The sequence below is a fragment of the Panthera leo genome, chromosome A1 (assembly GCF_018350215.1).
Source record: "Panthera leo isolate Ple1 chromosome A1, P.leo_Ple1_pat1.1, whole genome shotgun sequence".
NCBI classification, from domain to species: Eukaryota; Metazoa; Chordata; class Mammalia; order Carnivora; family Felidae; genus Panthera; species Panthera leo.
In genome coordinates this window covers 65,904,814-65,922,296 of record NC_056679.1, presented here as the reverse complement: position 1 = coordinate 65,922,296, position 17,483 = coordinate 65,904,814, and the positions used below count along the sequence as shown (strand labels likewise).

Sequence of the window (17,483 nt, the reverse complement as noted above, 5' to 3'; positions counted from 1 at the left end):
GAAAAGTGTTCTCCTTCATGAATGCTGTTCAGAAATAAACAGATATTGTAAAAGGAGACAAGGGCAGGTTCCAGAACTCAAATTCTTGGTGATCTTAAATGATGATGTATGAAAGAAAGAGAGAGGCAGAACAATTTGATTTGCTCCAACTAGGCTGACCTAGAAAGGAGAAGACCAGAAAAATTGCTTTGCCTAAGCAAACATGACATCAAGTCAGACAAGAGCAGTATTCGCAAAATGTAATATCGAAGCCTCACTTAAAATATACATAGTCTAGATCTGAAAGACAATTAAATGCCGGTAATAAAAAAGTCTTTGCTCATTCTGCTTTTCTATTGCCATTTTCTACTACTTGCTGGCAAAAGCTTCTACCTCCTCCTTTCAGATACTGTCCTAAGATTTGGAGTGGGACTCCTTTGCCCTGATTAAATTAGGACTGAATTCAAAGTTCAGTTAGGCAAAACAGCCATCCGACGCTAAAAATCAAGCTGACTTCCGAAGCGATACTGGTTTTCTGGGACAATACAGACACTCTCTTTGTAACAAAAACTTAGAGTTCTCTTAGAACTCTAAAAACATTTAAGCACAATCTTCACCAGTATACGGTCTGAGTGGAATCATAGCTACTTTTGTCTGGCATCCCCCCAAGGAGCCGTGAGCTCCTTGATTAGCCACCCGTACTTGGTTCCTATTGGCGTTCCTATTGGTTCAACAGGTATGTGTTGAACGAATGAAGGATTTTCCTCTTCTTTTTCATGTACGGTCTGTCTTAGAGTTAGAGACAGGAAGGAGATAGGTTTTTATCAATTTAAAACACTTGCCTTGGTCATACACGTTTGTGTACTCACATGTCCATTTTCACTGTGTGAGACACAGAGGGACACAGGTCCCTGCCTTTTTGACAGCAGACTTGGTCATATGACCTCCTCTGGCCAATGAGCTGTGAACGGTGTGCTGTGCCAGGAGGGGACGTCAATGACTATCTTTGCCCCAGTCTCTATTACCCCCACTACCTAACAGGGGAAGCTGTGGATGATGGCTGCTCTGGGACCCTGGGTCCTAGAGTGAAGGGGATGATCATGTGCAGCTGACCCACAGAAAACTCACAGAGGATACTTGGCATGACTGAGAAATAACCTGTGTTCTTTGTGAGCCATTTTGGGATCTGTTTGGAGATGCCGCATTGCCTAGCTTGGCTTATCCAGATCGATAAAGTATTGGAAAAGCTCCCAAACATATTACACAAACCCAACTTCCAAAGAATTATTTGTTAACCAGCAATAGAATGGTGCTGCTGCAGCTGCAGGTTCATTCATTTACTGTCAACCAGACTTTTTTTTTTTTTTTAATAGCTTGGCCAATCTTTTAGGTGTTAGAAAATACCCATGGAGTCGGAGCCTTTGACTATAATGACCATGAATGAGCTTAAGTAATAAAATTATTGTGTATTGCAGATATCTTTCTACCTTTAACATTTATGAAGCAAAGTCAATTTTCACTCAAACAGGTTTCTTTTCATCTGGTTTTCTCCACAATGTTTATGCCTGAGGTTTATCGCTAGCAGTAAAGAGTGTCCAAGTATGTTATGGGAATAGGGAAATTCCCAGTGCTTTAAAATGTATTCCATAGGCCCCAGAGTCAGTTAAAAGCTGATTGATTATACGGCAAATGCATCAAAACTAGTATTTATGAAATATCCCATTTCTTCAGCTCTATCTCTCATAAGCGTGAACATCACATTTGGGAGTTGCGGTGTGAATATCTCAGACAGCGATGAGAAAAAAATCACTGCAGATTTTCCATGACAAAGAGAAGGTTCTTTAAGCTGCTCAGTAAGTTAATAAAAGATCTATGTCAACTGATGCCTCTCATGAACACATATTTTAAAAGGTATGGTTTAAGTAGTTTAGTACAGCTTATCTATGCAGGCTTTGATATTCAAGTCACCAAAACACTTATTATATAGCTGGATGAAGGACAAATACTCTGAATGAACGTGTAGGTGGACTTTGTCATCTGACCAGGTCATAACCGACAACAAAGTTTCCATTTACCATGGGTTCAAGATATGGGCATAAAGCTCTGTCTGCAGAAGAGAGAATGGGCTAGGGGATCACCTATTCCAAAGATGCTACCGATGTTTCAATGTTTTCAGTTTGCATACTGGGTCAATGATAATTCATTTGTTAATACATCTTCCACATATTCTTTACTGGTGTAATCTATCTTAGATTACAAAATCAAACTCCTATTTCCTGTACGCTAACATTTTATGGACTCTGTGCTTGATGTTATTTCCTGGAGGAGACAGAATGGGTCTAACAGGTTTGATAAGCTGTGCTTTTTTGCACATAGTAACTCTTGCCTTTTTGATGATGCTACCACTAACGATACACTGTGATATAGACTGTATATGGGAGTTAATGTTACTAAATGCCATGCAGTGGAGACCTCAGTACATACATTGTGGATTGACCGATGCATAAAGAATGAATCAATTTGAGGTTAGCTGAAATCTAGGAATGCTGAAAGAGATGTTCATGTCTCAGGGGAAAATAAGCATATCAACATACCATCAAATAGACAGAAAATCTGTACAGCCATACTTGTTGTCTGAAAGTATAACATTTCATTTTAGGACACAGTCAGAGGTCAGCAAAGCTCTAGCTTAAATGTTTCTGAGGACGAAGGACAGTTTAACTTAGAGTTGAAAGTGGTTTTGTTGGTAGAATTCCCCCAACATGATTTCAGATCACTTATACCTGAACGGTGCAAAAAATACCCCCTTTAAAATGTGTAGCATGACTTTATTTCATTGAGAGTCATGATTCTCGGAATGTGTCGTAAGGCAGTGGGGACGGAACGGGCTTCGGTTTCTCCCAGGGAATAACGTAGCCAGTGGGGTGATTCCTTTTCTTTCTCCCCAAGGCATACAACCCAACACAACTGACCATAGCCTCGCCCAAGCTTAAAGAGAGGTCCACCTACACTTTCCCAGTTCACTGTCCTTCCACATTCCTGAAAGAATAGCTTCTCAAGGTGTACTGAGCTGACAATAGCATTCCATCCAGGGTCCCAATGGTGCACACCACTGAATTCGATTTTGTGCATCCTCCAAGCCCCTGGAATAAGCAGAATATCCTGCAGACAACCCATCGTTTTACATGTTTGTCTTTTGCTGTTCCCTACTTGGGCCTCATCAAACACAAGCCTCCTAAGTGGAAAGAAGCCTGTGCCGGGTGGCTCTCCCAGCTACCACACGCTGCTGATGTTGCCCAGGGAAGGGCAGAAACCAAAAGACCGAATAAGTTGGGTGGCTTGGTTTTACTGTTTTGTATTTTCTCCCTGCTTTGAAAGTTCACTGTATTTTGCTGCTATTATTACCAAGGGTTCACTGAAAATGAAACTGGGGTGTCTCAGTGGGGTTTTGCAGTAAACAAGACAAAGCAGGTTCAGGCAAGACTGGGCAGTTCACAATCTGAAGTGGATTGAGCGGCAGCCATTTGTTGGCTGGGGTGAACGGGGCATAATTTATTCAGCGGCCACAGAGGCTGAAAGCCAGTCTGGCCTTGACCCATTTATCTTTAGAAAACTAATTAAAGTGGAGAATCTGGTTTACTGTTGTTACTGAGGTTTTACTTTTTCCTGCCCAGGCCAAGCAAAGACTGAGGTAGGGATGTGTGTGTGTGTGTGTGTGTGTGTGTGTGTGTATGTCTGGGTGGAAGGTGGGAAATATCAGTTTCACCTAAAGACAGTGGCTGAAGCTCTAGATAATAAAGTAGTTTCTTAAATACAGCCTGACATCCTTTTGAAATGCAAAATAGTGGATTTAGCCGGATGCAGAATCCTTTGAGGTGACAATGAAATGCCATGGCAATTTAAAATGAACAACAGACGGTTTCTCCGAATCCCTGCAACCAAGGCATCCTAAATCACACCAAAATGGCCCCGAAGAGGTGTAGAAGAGCATTTTTATGACCAGCATTTGACTCTGAAACTGGTATTAACCATCAGGCAGAATGATACCAGGAAGTGGGTCGCTTTGTCCATTTTGTTTCAGAATAACAAAATAAAGTGCATACATATCGTGATATTTTATAAGTTCTTAAATCTATATGTAATAATGTCAATAATTCATATTTAGCACCAATAGCAAACAGGTGAATTTCAAAAGTAGCACTGTATTTTTGAAAGAATCATATACAATAATGGATACCTGATTTTTTTTTTTTTTTTTTTTTTTGGCTCAGTTACAGGAGATTATGGGATGCCAGCAGGGAAGTCCTGCAGACTGGGTGGGGGTGGAGGAGGATAGTATGATTTACCTTCCTTCCAATTTGTTCGAGGAAGTCATTCCCTTTGGGGGAAAGCCACAAGGCTCCTGCTAACCATCAGAAAAGGAGATGGGTTGGAAAACCTGGAGCCATCAGGAGAATGTGCTGGGAAAGGCAGGCACATACCATCTGAGCTGGAGCTACCCTAATTTTATCACATGAGCCAAACTAATAAAACCCTGACTTGTCCTACCCATGATGTTTTCTCCCCTCACTCTCCATTTATTTATTTATTTTTTATTTAAAAAAAAATTTTTTTTTAACATTTATTTATTTTTGGGACAGAGAGAGACAGAGCATGAACGGGGGAGGGGCAGAGAGAGAGGGAGACACAGAATCGGAAACAGGCTCCAGGCTCCGAGCCATCAGCCCAGAGCCCGACACGGGGCTCGAACTCACGGACCGCGAGATCGTGACCTGAGCTGAAGTCGGACGCTTAACCGACTGAGCCACCCAGGCACCCCTCACTCTCCATTTAGCATCAGGAGGCCTTAAGCCATCTGTCTTCGCTGTTCCTTCTTTAAGGTCTCCTCTTCCAGAGTGGTCCTATTCCAGATTTACCTCCTAACTTTCTTTTTCTCATTCCAACTGCCCTGGGCTCAGTTTGTGATGACAAATGGGAATACTACTCAGGGGACAATTTCCTTTTAAAGAAATGAATTTTAACAGAGCAATTCAGGCCTGAATTGAAGGCCAGGCAGGCAGGGAGCACCATGATGTCATAGGCGTGCTGCATGGATAAACATGTGCCCATCAGGGGACAGTCCTTTTCACTCCTGGGTCCACAATGCTACACAGGGTTCAGCACTTTATTAAAAGGTATTATCAGTATGGGATGCTAGTATGAAAACCAGATTAGAGAACTTAACTATCTGATTATTATGGTTAATATAGAAAGTCAGCTAAGATAACCTGGGTGTGCTGTCCTCAGCCCCAACAAAAACCACTTTGTAGTAAAAAATATCCAGCGTTCCGACGCTCTAAGAGACATCAGTAACTTCAAGAAGGAAGGAAAAAAAAAAAAAAGGGTAAACAACCTACACCACAAACTATTTCTTAACCCCCTAAGTTCTCTGTGTTCGCCGATGGAAAAATTAGCTCCTTATGCATGAGAGCTGATGTTGGTTTGTTGTTATTATCAGCGAGGTAATTATTCGCTCAGCACAAGAAGAAAAAAGCCAATATATTCTATCAGGGAAGAGCTAGTTTTTCAGGCAGACTACACATAGTCTGAACATTGGGATAGAATTTAAATCAGCCACCAAACGAGTTAGTCGAACACAAAGCTAAGATTGAAAACCTTGCCATTGGGAGAGAATACCAAAATGGTTATTCACCATAAATACCAGGCAGAGAGGAAAGCGGCTAAACCTGCGGGTCATGCGCAGGGTTCAACACACTCCAGACAATTTGGAAAGGGGAAGAGGAGGAGGAATTTCTCAAGAGCTCTCTGGAATGACCATACAAAGACAAATGAGGATGAGTGTAAGAAAAAAGAAGACCAAAGCTTACACTATGTTGCATTGTCCTCCACACAATCCTCTGGGAAGCAAGAGGAAAACAAATTTAAAGGAAAAAGAAAGAGAGATTATTCTATACATAATAGCACAGCATAGGTACAACGTTTCACTTTGTAGGCTGGTATTCCACCACCCCGCCCCCCTCCCCCAAACTCCCACAGAATGACCAGAAGAATATCTGAGAGGCCTGTACGCACAGTGCGATGTTGAATACTTACTGGAGGTTCATTTTTCTAAACCATCGCCAACTTGATGAATTAACTTCCACGTCTGTTTTTTTTTTTCCTTTTAAATCTACTTTTATAAAATATATTCCTCTAAGACACACGATTTAAAGTATATTTTGCTCTGATGAATTAGCTGGAGTGCATGACAGACACTCCCTGCCCTGCGTGTCCAGGAGCTACAGAGCACGTTGTGCTCGATTTTCTGCACTACACAATTAATTGTCTTCCACAGACGATACTCTGAAGTATCTCTGTATTCTCAGATCTACAAAATTGACCGCTTTTGGTTGATGCATTTTTATAATCTGTACCCCCAGTGACATTCCAGTGGAAGTTTCTTTCAAAACATTCATAGTTTCATGTCAAATTATGTCAGAGAATTCATGAAGTGTAAATTTAAGAAAAAAAGGAAGAAAACCAATCTTTTGCAAATAACCACCTCTGGCCTACTTAATTGAAAATCAGTAACAGGAGGTCAGGATAGAGAGACACTAGGGTGGGGATTGGTAACAGGAAACACATGTGACCGTGCGACCAATCTCTTAACCAAGTTAGCTGATGGCATTTGTATCTTCACCAAATCCTGGCTGTTGGCAGGAAGGACTGTGATTGTCTTTGATGAGTCAGTTTTCCATCAGCAGCTGAATTTATACAAATGCATTCATTCCTTATCATTCCTTATTGGATAATAAAAATAACTTGAGGGTAGTATGTCTGAAAGTCACTGACTACCTAGACTGACTTTTATGCCCATATAACTTTAGAGGAACAAAGGAAAATGTGTCCTAGTGATATAAAAGAGTTTACAAGTTCCTTGCAGATCTAATGGAGGTTAAATGATGGAACTGATGGATTTTTGAGAGAGAGTTTTATTTTAATTATTTTATATAAATTCTAGCAACAGCTTGCCCAGGTTGGGGTTAGGAGCTTTATTTCTAAAATAAAGCCCATAATTGCCAGTTCACATAAAAAAATTGCTTTATCATAACTGATATAAGAACATTTACCAAAAGATCCCAAAGTTAATTAACAGAGGTACTCATTTTAAGTGCTAGTAAGAAGCAAATCTCCAAGAGCTTTACAGTTATTTTCACTCTGGCAAAAGCAGTGGGGTGACTGGAATATTCTTTTGATGCTGTCCTTGAAGCATTTCTTTGCTGAAACACTTAGAGAAATTAAGGGAAGTCTTTTCCAATTATCCTTCTTTTCTGGGACACATGCTTCTTATAAATATTCAGAAAACATCTTTTCAGGAGAAAATTAAAACAGGAGTAGATGACATGAGACTTGTTTATAAACAGTCAAAATAGGCTATAATATATGGCAGACCCATCAAGAGAGTTCACCAGTGCTTGTATCTTGGAGAAGATTTTGTCTGACTGTTGACATATAAGTTGTCACACAACCAGTCCGTCTAAGGTAACCGGTTTACCTATCCACTATTCAGAAATACACTGAACCCTCAAAGGGAAGAAAGCCTTGGGGGCACCAAGGGCTGCAAAGGAAAGTTCTGATGTTAGCTTTGGGCCTCCTTTGTATTTCTCAAGAATAACCCTGTATAGTTCCTTTTGATGTGCAAACAGCCCCTTGCCCTCAGGGACTGGGGTGTAGCTCCAGGTTGGTTAATGGCTGGCTGTGAATTACAAATTGTTAATTCTTAGAATTTGGGAATTTAACTCAATAAAACATTTATAAACCTGCCATTCTCCCTTACAGAGCCTAAAGTCACACCTATGAGGAGCTAAGCATGTGCTGTCAGAGAACATTTTAGAATAAAACCGATTTATTGATTTGAATTCCTATGCACTGAATTTGGTCCTTATGCAGTCTGTCTGGTCCTTGGTTTTTACTCATGTTCATACAATTAACCATTATGAGTTCTTTTCAGAAAAAAATTGATTGAAATACATTTTTGGGAGGTGCATGAAATAGCTTGCTATTTGCCAATACTCTTTAAGACCTTTACATTTGGGGCATTTTGATGATCATCAATTTCCTTTATAAAGGGTTCAAATTCCAGTTTTATTTTCTATCAGATGTGAAACATCATGTGAACGTCGCAAGGCACGGACGCTTTATTTAGGCTGTACTACATTGCACACATACTGCTGTCTCGAGAAAAATGTTTTTCTTGCTCTACTTCCCCTGTTCGAGTGTGTGTTTGTTTTGTGTGTGTTTATTTCTCCTGGAGAGGAGAGAAAACTGTGCTTCTGTTTCAACGGGAAAAACGTTACTTCGTAGTCATAGATATCATTGTATGGATCAAATTCAATGCAAATTTAACTAAGTGCATAATGTTCCCAAATTGTTTTTAAATTTTACCTTATTGTGCTAAGAACACTTAACGTGAGAGGTACCCTCTTAACAGATTTTTAAGTGCACAACACAGAATTGTTATCTGTGGGTGCGATGTTGTGCAGTAGATCGCTAGAACTTACTCATCTTGCCCTGTGCCCCAGTTCTTAAATGAGAGTTTGTGAAAATTCCAAAAAGCTTGAATTACTCCAATAACTAAGTTAGAGCCAACTAAAATGGGGAAAAAAAAAAGAAAAAAAAAGAAAGAGAATTCAAATCCGTACTCACCATTTGTGCTTTGGTTAAAAGGATCCTAACATACGGAAGTTTGTAACGTGAAAACTCGAAAATGGAATCTAACGGTAACCATCATGTCTTTAAAACAATTGGCTAGTTGTTCAAGGGAATCTAACTGGTTGTTTAAAAGAAGAAAGGTGAGTAATTTTAAGAGGGGTTTTATTTGCTAACAAACAGTAATAAATTTATAACGTAATTCAGTGGCTACTCACTTCACTTGCCCCGTCACTTTGGCGCTTTGTGACTAGGGCTTTATGTTGTAAGTACATATGATTTTTATAGACAGAGATGCTGAGATGCATTTACTTGGAGGCCAAACTCAACCAATTTAATCTTAGGAGTTCTACACTGTAGAAGGATATTAACTAAAATGATAAAGTAATTTCTAACAGTGACTAATAAAAGTATTTTCATAACCAGAAATCCCTTGAGATCTGAGTTTATATGACATAATCAGATGTGGTTCAAGTATTTTATGACCTTAGGGTTTTTATCTGTTAGTTTTACATCAAGATAATTGGCAAAATAACATTAACAACACTAAAAATTACAGGTATATAAATTGTTCATGGTGCTATAAATTACATTGAAAATAATTGGGGGGATTTCTTTGAAATTATGAGCTTTTAATTTTTTACAACAAAACTTGATTTTTAAAACACATTAAAAATTGTGTTTACTATGCTCATGGTTGTATTCTCCAAGTAAATTGCTTTGCTGGTAGATATCTTTCGGTCCCCTGACACACATTTAAGTGGATCAAAGAGTGACTATTTCTAAGGATTCCAACTTTTTAAAGACACACAATAAAGAGAAAATGGTAGTAACATTGACTCGGGGTCTCTTGGCAAGGTCTTTCAAACAGAAAACTTTATACACGAGAATGCATAGTAAAATCACACTGTTTCATAACTGAATAAATAACAGAAGCAGAGGAATAAGAAATGCGCTATTGTAATTATATCTCTGGAAGATATAGTAACTTAGTCTTCAGATTAATATTGCAGAAGAAATATGAAGTTGAAAATTTGGCCACTGCATGAGTGGATTAATAGTGATAAGATGCCTTAAATAATCTAATTCATGACCTAAAGGGAAGATCTCATTATTTTTCAATATTCTAATTAAGACCAGGAGCAGATACAAGAATGAGATGATTTTTACAACCAACTTTTTCAGAGTCCCATCACGTCTTCTGAAGAATAACCCTGGTAACAGGAAGTGCCCACCATGGCCATCAATCCCAGAGAACTCACCAGCCGGTCCAAGCTTGTGCCTGCAGCAGTCGTTGGCCTCTCCTCGGGATTGTAAGGTCTGAACCTTGTATTAAAATTTTCAGGAGCCGAGCGAGCAGATCTGAGGGCTGGAGCAGGTTTGGGTTGGCCACATCCCTGAAAGACCTGGAAGAACCATTGGAAAGGTCAAGAAAGTTACACAATGAGATTCTTTCTAAGATCTTGGTGTAGAAGCATGCAATGTATCTCTAAACTTAAACAACTACAACCACTAATACAACAGAAAGAATTGACTAGACAGATATGGGGTGGCCTGACTCTTATTTTCAATATACACAGTCAATCCTCATTATTTACCGATTTTCTATTTGTGAATTTGCCTACTCGCAAAATTACTGTGTAAGTCCAAAATCAATAGTCATGTGCTTCTGCAGACATGGGCGGAGTGGCCCTATATGCATGTACCCAGATGAGGCCGAAGAAGGTGACACTCTGCCTTCTCAGCTGAGCTCTCATGCTGAAAACAAGTGTCATTTCTGTGGCCTATTTAGTGCCACGTTTTTCACATTTTTGTGCTTTTACTTGGCAACTTCCCTGTTTAAAATGCCCCAAGCTTAGGGTTTAGTGTTCCTGAGCACAAGGGGCTGTGACGTGCCATATGGAGAAAGTATGTGTATTAGATAAACTTTGTTCAGGCAGGAGTTATAGTATAAATAAATATAAACTTAAATAAGGTTATGTATTGGTTGGTTGACCAAAAGGTGACTAAAAGCCTGCAGGTGCCTAGCCCTGTGTCTCCATCAGTTCAGTATTTGCTAATTCAATATTTGTAGCAACTTTCTGAAACATAAATACCACAAATAACAACCACTGACCGTATTTAAAAAAAAGGAATTATAATCGTTACGTCACAGGATGGTTTCAGGATTGAATGAATTGCGTCCGAGACATTTTCACGTACTTGCATTTGGCATTCAGTAAATATCCGTTTGGGATTCCTGTTATGGTGACAAGTGTATTTCCTGTAGAGCATATAAGGCCAAATAACGTTGAGTGACTCCCCTCTGAATAATGAAAACCTCTACTGGAAGAGTTCTTTGAAAACTCTCTCTGGAGCAATGGTGTGGAAATAGGACAAGCCCATGTGGTGAAATCCCTGTAATGATAGTTCTCTCTAATTTTGTTGTTGACAGCTGTTCATGTCACAATTAGGTTTGCTGTGGGAAATCAAACATTTCATTGTAATGATCTTAGGGACCGAGCAGCCGGCTCTTTCCCACAGTGATTTCACTCACAGTGGGGTGAGGACGCTTCTTTTTGGCTGTTTTTAGAAGCTTGGTACTATCTGCTGGTTATCAGATGATCCCTTTACTAGAATTACAGAAACTATAGCAACATTTTCAGGAAGTTCTGATGAAGTTTACCTTCACTTTTCTACCATTTTTACACAGGAGGTGATTCTACTTCTAGATACTTATTTGGGCCAGCTTTCTGGGACTATCTCTACGTCAGCTAATTCTTAACCTGCCTGTGTATGTTTAGAATGTATTCCTTTCGGTTTTGTTACTTGATTCTGCGTTCACTCTAAAATAAGCATTTTTCATCAAGCATACTACGGGCTTCTACTGAAGCACGCAGCTCTCCAGTGCCACTCCCAATGACAAATCCCATCTCCAGACACAATTCATTCAGTTCCACCACTACAGCTAATTTCTCTTCTGTTGTATTCAAAAGTTCTCCTTCGGCTCAGCATTTTGCAGAGTGGACGCACTTTGTCTTGCCATTCTTCGAGATTGGTCTTAACACACTTGATTATTCTTCTCTCTCACACAATTTCTGAAGTTGATGGTGTAAACTCATGTGATAAAGATAGTGGGCCCTTTTCTCCCTAGTGCCTCAATCACTTCCCAGTGGCAAGGTCATTGCTGATGGAGGGTATTAACATTTCCAAAGCTCCAGGGTTTTGTTGAGTGTGCTATTCTGGATCCCTTTGAATATGACAGCTGACTTTTAGAAAGTGTAAAGCCTAGGGCAAAACAACGCTAATGGCCTTGCTGGAATTTCTTGAAGCAGGGCACTGAAAGAGTTAACAGACCTTCTTAATTTGCCCTTTGGGAAAAATCTGGCTCACTGGTTTAAATTAAATCAAAGGAGCAAGAAATGCCCTGACAGTATATTAGGGCCCCAGGGGAGATATTTCATCATAACAGAAAACCTTACCACTTGTTTGATTTTTTTTTTTTTTGAGAGTGTTAATTATAATCACAGAACATGAGTAAGTCAACATAGCCCAGTAGCTTTTTGCTATTTATATTTTTAAGGTGGCTTCAGTGCAGAAATTGCTGAGACTATGACCCAAACTAAGAAAACACTGACTTGTAATTATGACAGAAGCCACATCTCACCCCGTCATCAGCTGGAGTCCTACAGAAAAATCCATTGCAATATGTCACGATATGAATCTTGAAGGTCCTTCAACACAGATTCTATTTTACCCTTAGGAAAAAAGGAAATGCCATATAGAGACCTTTCCACGTAGAGGGGCCATGCCCAGGGGTCAAGGGCTGGTTTTCGGAATTTCAAGAAACCGGAAAGGAACAGTTGCAGAGGAGACCAGAGCACCCATTCACCCTGTCATTGCTTGGGATTGATTAAAATCCCCTGCCTGATTCTCAATGCAGCGACTATATCTTAAACAACATATATCCGTCATGTTACTGAGATGAGCAATAAGGTGAAAATCAGTGATTCTGTTTCTGATCCATGCAACCTGTTAGCAAGACAACATGTTTCTCAAACATGGGGTTCGTGGGATGGTTGACAAAAGGAGGTCTTGTGCGGGACATTTGCACCGTCTCAGACAATTTTCTGAGCTTACGATAGCAGCGGTCTAGTTAGACAAAGTTGTGTGCCTCACGAGGCCCCAAGGATACGTCATTATAAAGGACCAATAAACCTTTTACCTGATGGTCTGAGTACCCCAGTATATTATATTTGGAATAAGGGAAGAAAGAGGAGAATAATGTGAGTCAGTTAAGTGAGAGGCTCAATGAGGTTAGGTTGCATGAGAATTCGATTCAGAGGAGTGGTCAGGGCGGAGGTGTAGATTTGGATCATCAGCCTAAGGCGAAATTTAAAGCCTTGTTGCACTCACCGAGGGCAAGCATGTAGCCAGGTGGCAGGAAGGGCTGAGGACAGCCCAGTGCCATGCCAACATTCAGGGTCCTCCCTGAACTTGAGTCTCCTACTCTGTCAGACGGGAATAATACTATTATTCACCATACAGATAGGCTGCGATGATAAAATGCAATACATAAGGCAGGAAACTAGAAGACGGTGTTTGGAAAAGTTAGTGCTTGACAATTAATTAGCTAATTATGTTATTCTACAATCGGTTTCTTTCTAGAAGTTTTGTTTTTTGACTCAGTAGATTTGAGGGGAAAAAAATGTCTCGGCTGATGTTTCTTAAATGTTTTCCACAAAAAATCACTTCCAAGGGTTGTTAACAGTTGTTACATATGCAGTAAATTCCATGTGTCAAAGTTAAATTAGGTACTTAGGTACATAGTAGAACTTTGTCATGTGAATGCGTGTTCTGACTCATCAAAAGAGAGGAGGTCATTTGCAGTGTTTCCCAAATTATTTGGCCTCTGGCTCCTCAGAGGGCGCAGGAGATTCTCACAAGATGGGTGTCCCAGGGAACACACCCCAAGATACGCCGTGAAGGGTGTTCTAACCAACCCAGAGAAGTGATTCAGATGTAACACTTAGATTAGATGCATCTATTTAGAGGTGTTTGTGAAGCCATTCCACCTCCACTACGTTTTTTTCTTTTTTCTTTTTCCTTTTAGATAAAACAAGTTTTTAAAGTTGAATTTTATTTGCATACAATGTTATATTCCTTTCAGATATATAACGTAGTGAATCGATATTTTTATACATTACAAAATGATCACCTCAATAGTTCTAGTTACCATCTGTCACTATAGAAAATTATTACAATGTTATTGACTATATTCCCTGTGCTGTCTTTTACAACCCTGTGACTTATTTATTTTATAACTGGTAGTCTGCACATCTCAAGCCTCTTCCCCTACTACACTCTCCTCTCTTCTAGCAACTGTATTTCTTCTTTCTATCGGCCTCTGTTTTGTCTTCTTTGGTTTTTTAGATTGCACGTATAAGTGAAATAATATGGTTGTATTTGTCTTTCTCTGTCTGACTTATTTCACTTAGCATAATCCCTCTGAGGCCATCCATGTTGTGGCAAATGCAAGATCTCATTCTTTTTAATGGCTGAGTAATATTCCATTACTCAACTTCTTTATCCATTCATCTCTTGAGGAACAGTTGGGTTGCTTCCATATCTCAGCTATTGTGCTGCGATGAACATAGGGGTATGTATATTTTTTCAAATTGGTGTCTTTATTTTCTTTGTATAAATGTCCAGAAGTGAAATTCTTGGACTGCATGGTAGTTCTACTTTTAATTTTTTAAGAAACTTCGGTATTGTCTATAGAGGCTTCACCAATTTACATTCCCGCCAACAATGCATGCACCCCTTGCTGCCTTTTTTTCTTTTCACAGTTTATTTATTTATTTTGAGAGAAAGAGAGAACATGGGGGAGGTGCAGAGAAGGAGGGAAGAGAATCCCAAGCAGGCTCTGAGCTAAGAGCGCAGAGTTTGATCTCACAATCCGTGAGATCGTGACCTGAGGCAAAATCAAGAGTTAGATGCTTAACTGACTGAGCCACCCAGGTGCCTCCCCCCCCACTACCTTTAATTCAAGGGAAGAAATACTGTTTTAAGTCACTAACGGTTTTTTCTTTACAACAGAAGAGAAGTTTCTAGAGAGCACAGTTGTAGGTGAGCCACATTTGATTGTGGAACAAATCATAAGCTTTAATCCTTGAAGAAACAGAATCAGTATCATCTGCCTGTCTTCCTCCAAGGGATGCTGTAATAGATAATTAGATACAGTCCATGGGGGATATGTTCCAAGACCTCTAGTGAATGCCTGAAACCATAAATAGAATCAAATCTTATATATACATTTTTTCCCTATATGTATGTACTTATGATAAAGTTTAATTTATAAATTAGGCACAGTAAGAGATAAACAACAATAAGAGGCGATAAAATTGAACAATTATAACAAAAGACCATCATAAAAGTTATGTGAACATGGAACCCCCCTCTTAAAATATCTTACTGTTACTGTATCACTCTTCTTCCTGTGATGAGGTGAGAGGATAAAATGCCTACAAGAGATGAGGTGGGATGAGTGACGCAGACGCTGTGATATGGTGTTAGACTGGTGGTGGCCTTCTGACAGAGGAAGGTAGGTCAGAAGGAAGGTCATCTGCTTTGGGATCACATTTGAGTGCAGGTAACTGAAAAACTGAAACCATGGAAAGCAAAACCATGGATAAGGGGGGACCGCTGTAATTTGGAAAAGTAGCTGGCAGTCCCAGCGTAGACAGGTACCACAAATGTACAACAGAATTTTCCTTCATGCTTAGTGGGCTTGCAAAACCTGTGGGTTTGGGAAACATATCTGCCTTATGAATTCTCTCTCTTAAGAAGATTACTAAAATAATGTCTCAGAAGTATGCTGGCATTCTGAGATTAAAGACGCTGACGTTAAAGCTACAAAGTTCTGAAAGAAGAGACATTTTATTGTTTCCGAGAGGTGAGAAAGAGAGGAAGGTGTGGTGATAACAGGTTTGAATGCCGTGTCTTAGGTTTTAAAATATAAGCCGTTTTCCCTTAAGGACATCTCAGCGTCTTAACATATTTCCCTTAAAATAAAACAACATGGTATGCACTTTTCCAGAAGCACCCGTAGCTTTATACCTATATCTCTTTGTCTTCTGCAGGTTGATTATACATCCACAAAAGTCATTACTGGTGACCTGATAAGCAGCGGCTGCCGATCAATCCTGTCTCAGCTCCTATGTTTTTAAAAAAATTCTATCTTCTCAGTTTCTGCTCAGTGGGTTCTTATTGTGGTGGGATGTTGCTATTCCCATATATCGTTCTGAAAATTTGCAAACAGAACTCTAATCTTTCATATTAATATGGGTGGCAGTTAATGCTACCTAGATTTATTTGGACTTGGTATTTTGAGAGTAAGTAATGTTTTATTTACTTACGAGATTCTAATTTAAATTACAGTGTTGATGAGTGAACTGTTTGTTAGATGACCACTTGGGAAATTCAAATCTATCCTAGTCGTTCCCAAGGAAACAGAAGCTATCATATCTGCATGGGCTTTACATATGTTTTGTCCAAGTGTGGTCATTGTTTTCATGAGAGACATCTGTGGCCTAAGAGAAAGGCCATGAACGAGAGTCTAGACTTTCTCCTTAAACCTATATGACCTTGGAGTAACATTCTCCCCCATTCTCATGGCTGCTGGGAAGACAGAATGATATGATGCTTTGAAAAGACACTAAAAATATGAGGCATATAAAGGTATATTATTGAAGTAATATTTTAGCAATTAAATAGCACAATAATGGATAACAAATCAAATCTATGGATTATGCAGAGTGATGCATGGGTAATCTTTCATGAAGAATTGGATCTTAAATATTTTGTTCATTGCTGAATCCCAGAATCTGCAAGAGTTCCTAGCACACAGTATGTTTTGTTTTTTGTTTTTTTTTAGTTTATTTATTTTGAGAAAGAGAGAGCATGAGCAGGGGAAGGGCAGAGAGACAGGGAGAGAGAGAATCCCAAACAAGCCTCAGACTGTCAGAGAAGAGCCCATTGCAGGGCTTGAATCCATGAACTGTGAGATCATGACCTAAGCTGAAACCAAGAGTCAGATGCTTAAATGAATGAGCCACCCAGGAGCCCCACAGTACATGCTTTTCTTAAAAAAACAAAAACAAAAAAACCAAAAACAAACAAACAACAACAACAACAACAAAAAACCCTGGGAATGAAAGCTTATGGATAAATAAAATTTTTAGTTATAATTTCACCCTTTTGCAAACATTTATGGAAGGCAATTAGCAGACAGATTTTTGTAAGACAAGACTGGAAAGGAAAAGAGAGCTTTCACTTACTGAATGTCCATGATGGGCCAGACCCTGTGCTATGTATTTTATATACTTTATCACAAAGAATCATTATCTCTCCAGAATCAGCCTAACATTTCTTTCTTTGGACTTCAGGAAAAACAATGAATCATGGGTCTGTGTAAAAAACTCATTTGATATTTCCCTTATTCCGTTTACCGTGCCAACTTAAAGCAAAACCAAATCAACAACTTTGTTTAAACTGATAAATAAAACAAAAAAAAAACCCTGTTCCTTGATCGCTTGATAACAGTTACCCACTGTGCTTGGAAAGCCAATTAGAGAGTAAGACCTTGTGTATATAATAGTCAGGCTTGGCTCTCTGATTAATGGCGGGTGAGCTAAGAGACACAGGTTCTAGAGGAAACTGGGCTCACGTCTCAAGCAATGGCTGTTGCTTGTAGCAAAGTGGAAGGCAAATCAGGCTGTTTGCAAAGCATCCCTTTCTGAGCATCGCCACTTGTCCGTGGCTGCAGTTGAAGGGTC

General features: G+C 39.5%; 1 protein-coding gene across 1 annotated transcript in view; it reads right to left on the bottom strand.

Moving 5' to 3' along the window:
- GPC6 (glypican 6) overlaps window positions 1–17,483 on the bottom strand; it is a 1,111,907-nt gene that overhangs the window by 80,482 nt on the left and 1,013,942 nt on the right. The window contains exon 6 of the mRNA XM_042928923.1: window positions 9,930–10,073. Within this exon, the coding sequence (XP_042784857.1) occupies window positions 9,930–10,073 (144 nt within the window). The remainder of the gene's footprint in view (window positions 1–9,929; window positions 10,074–17,483) is intronic.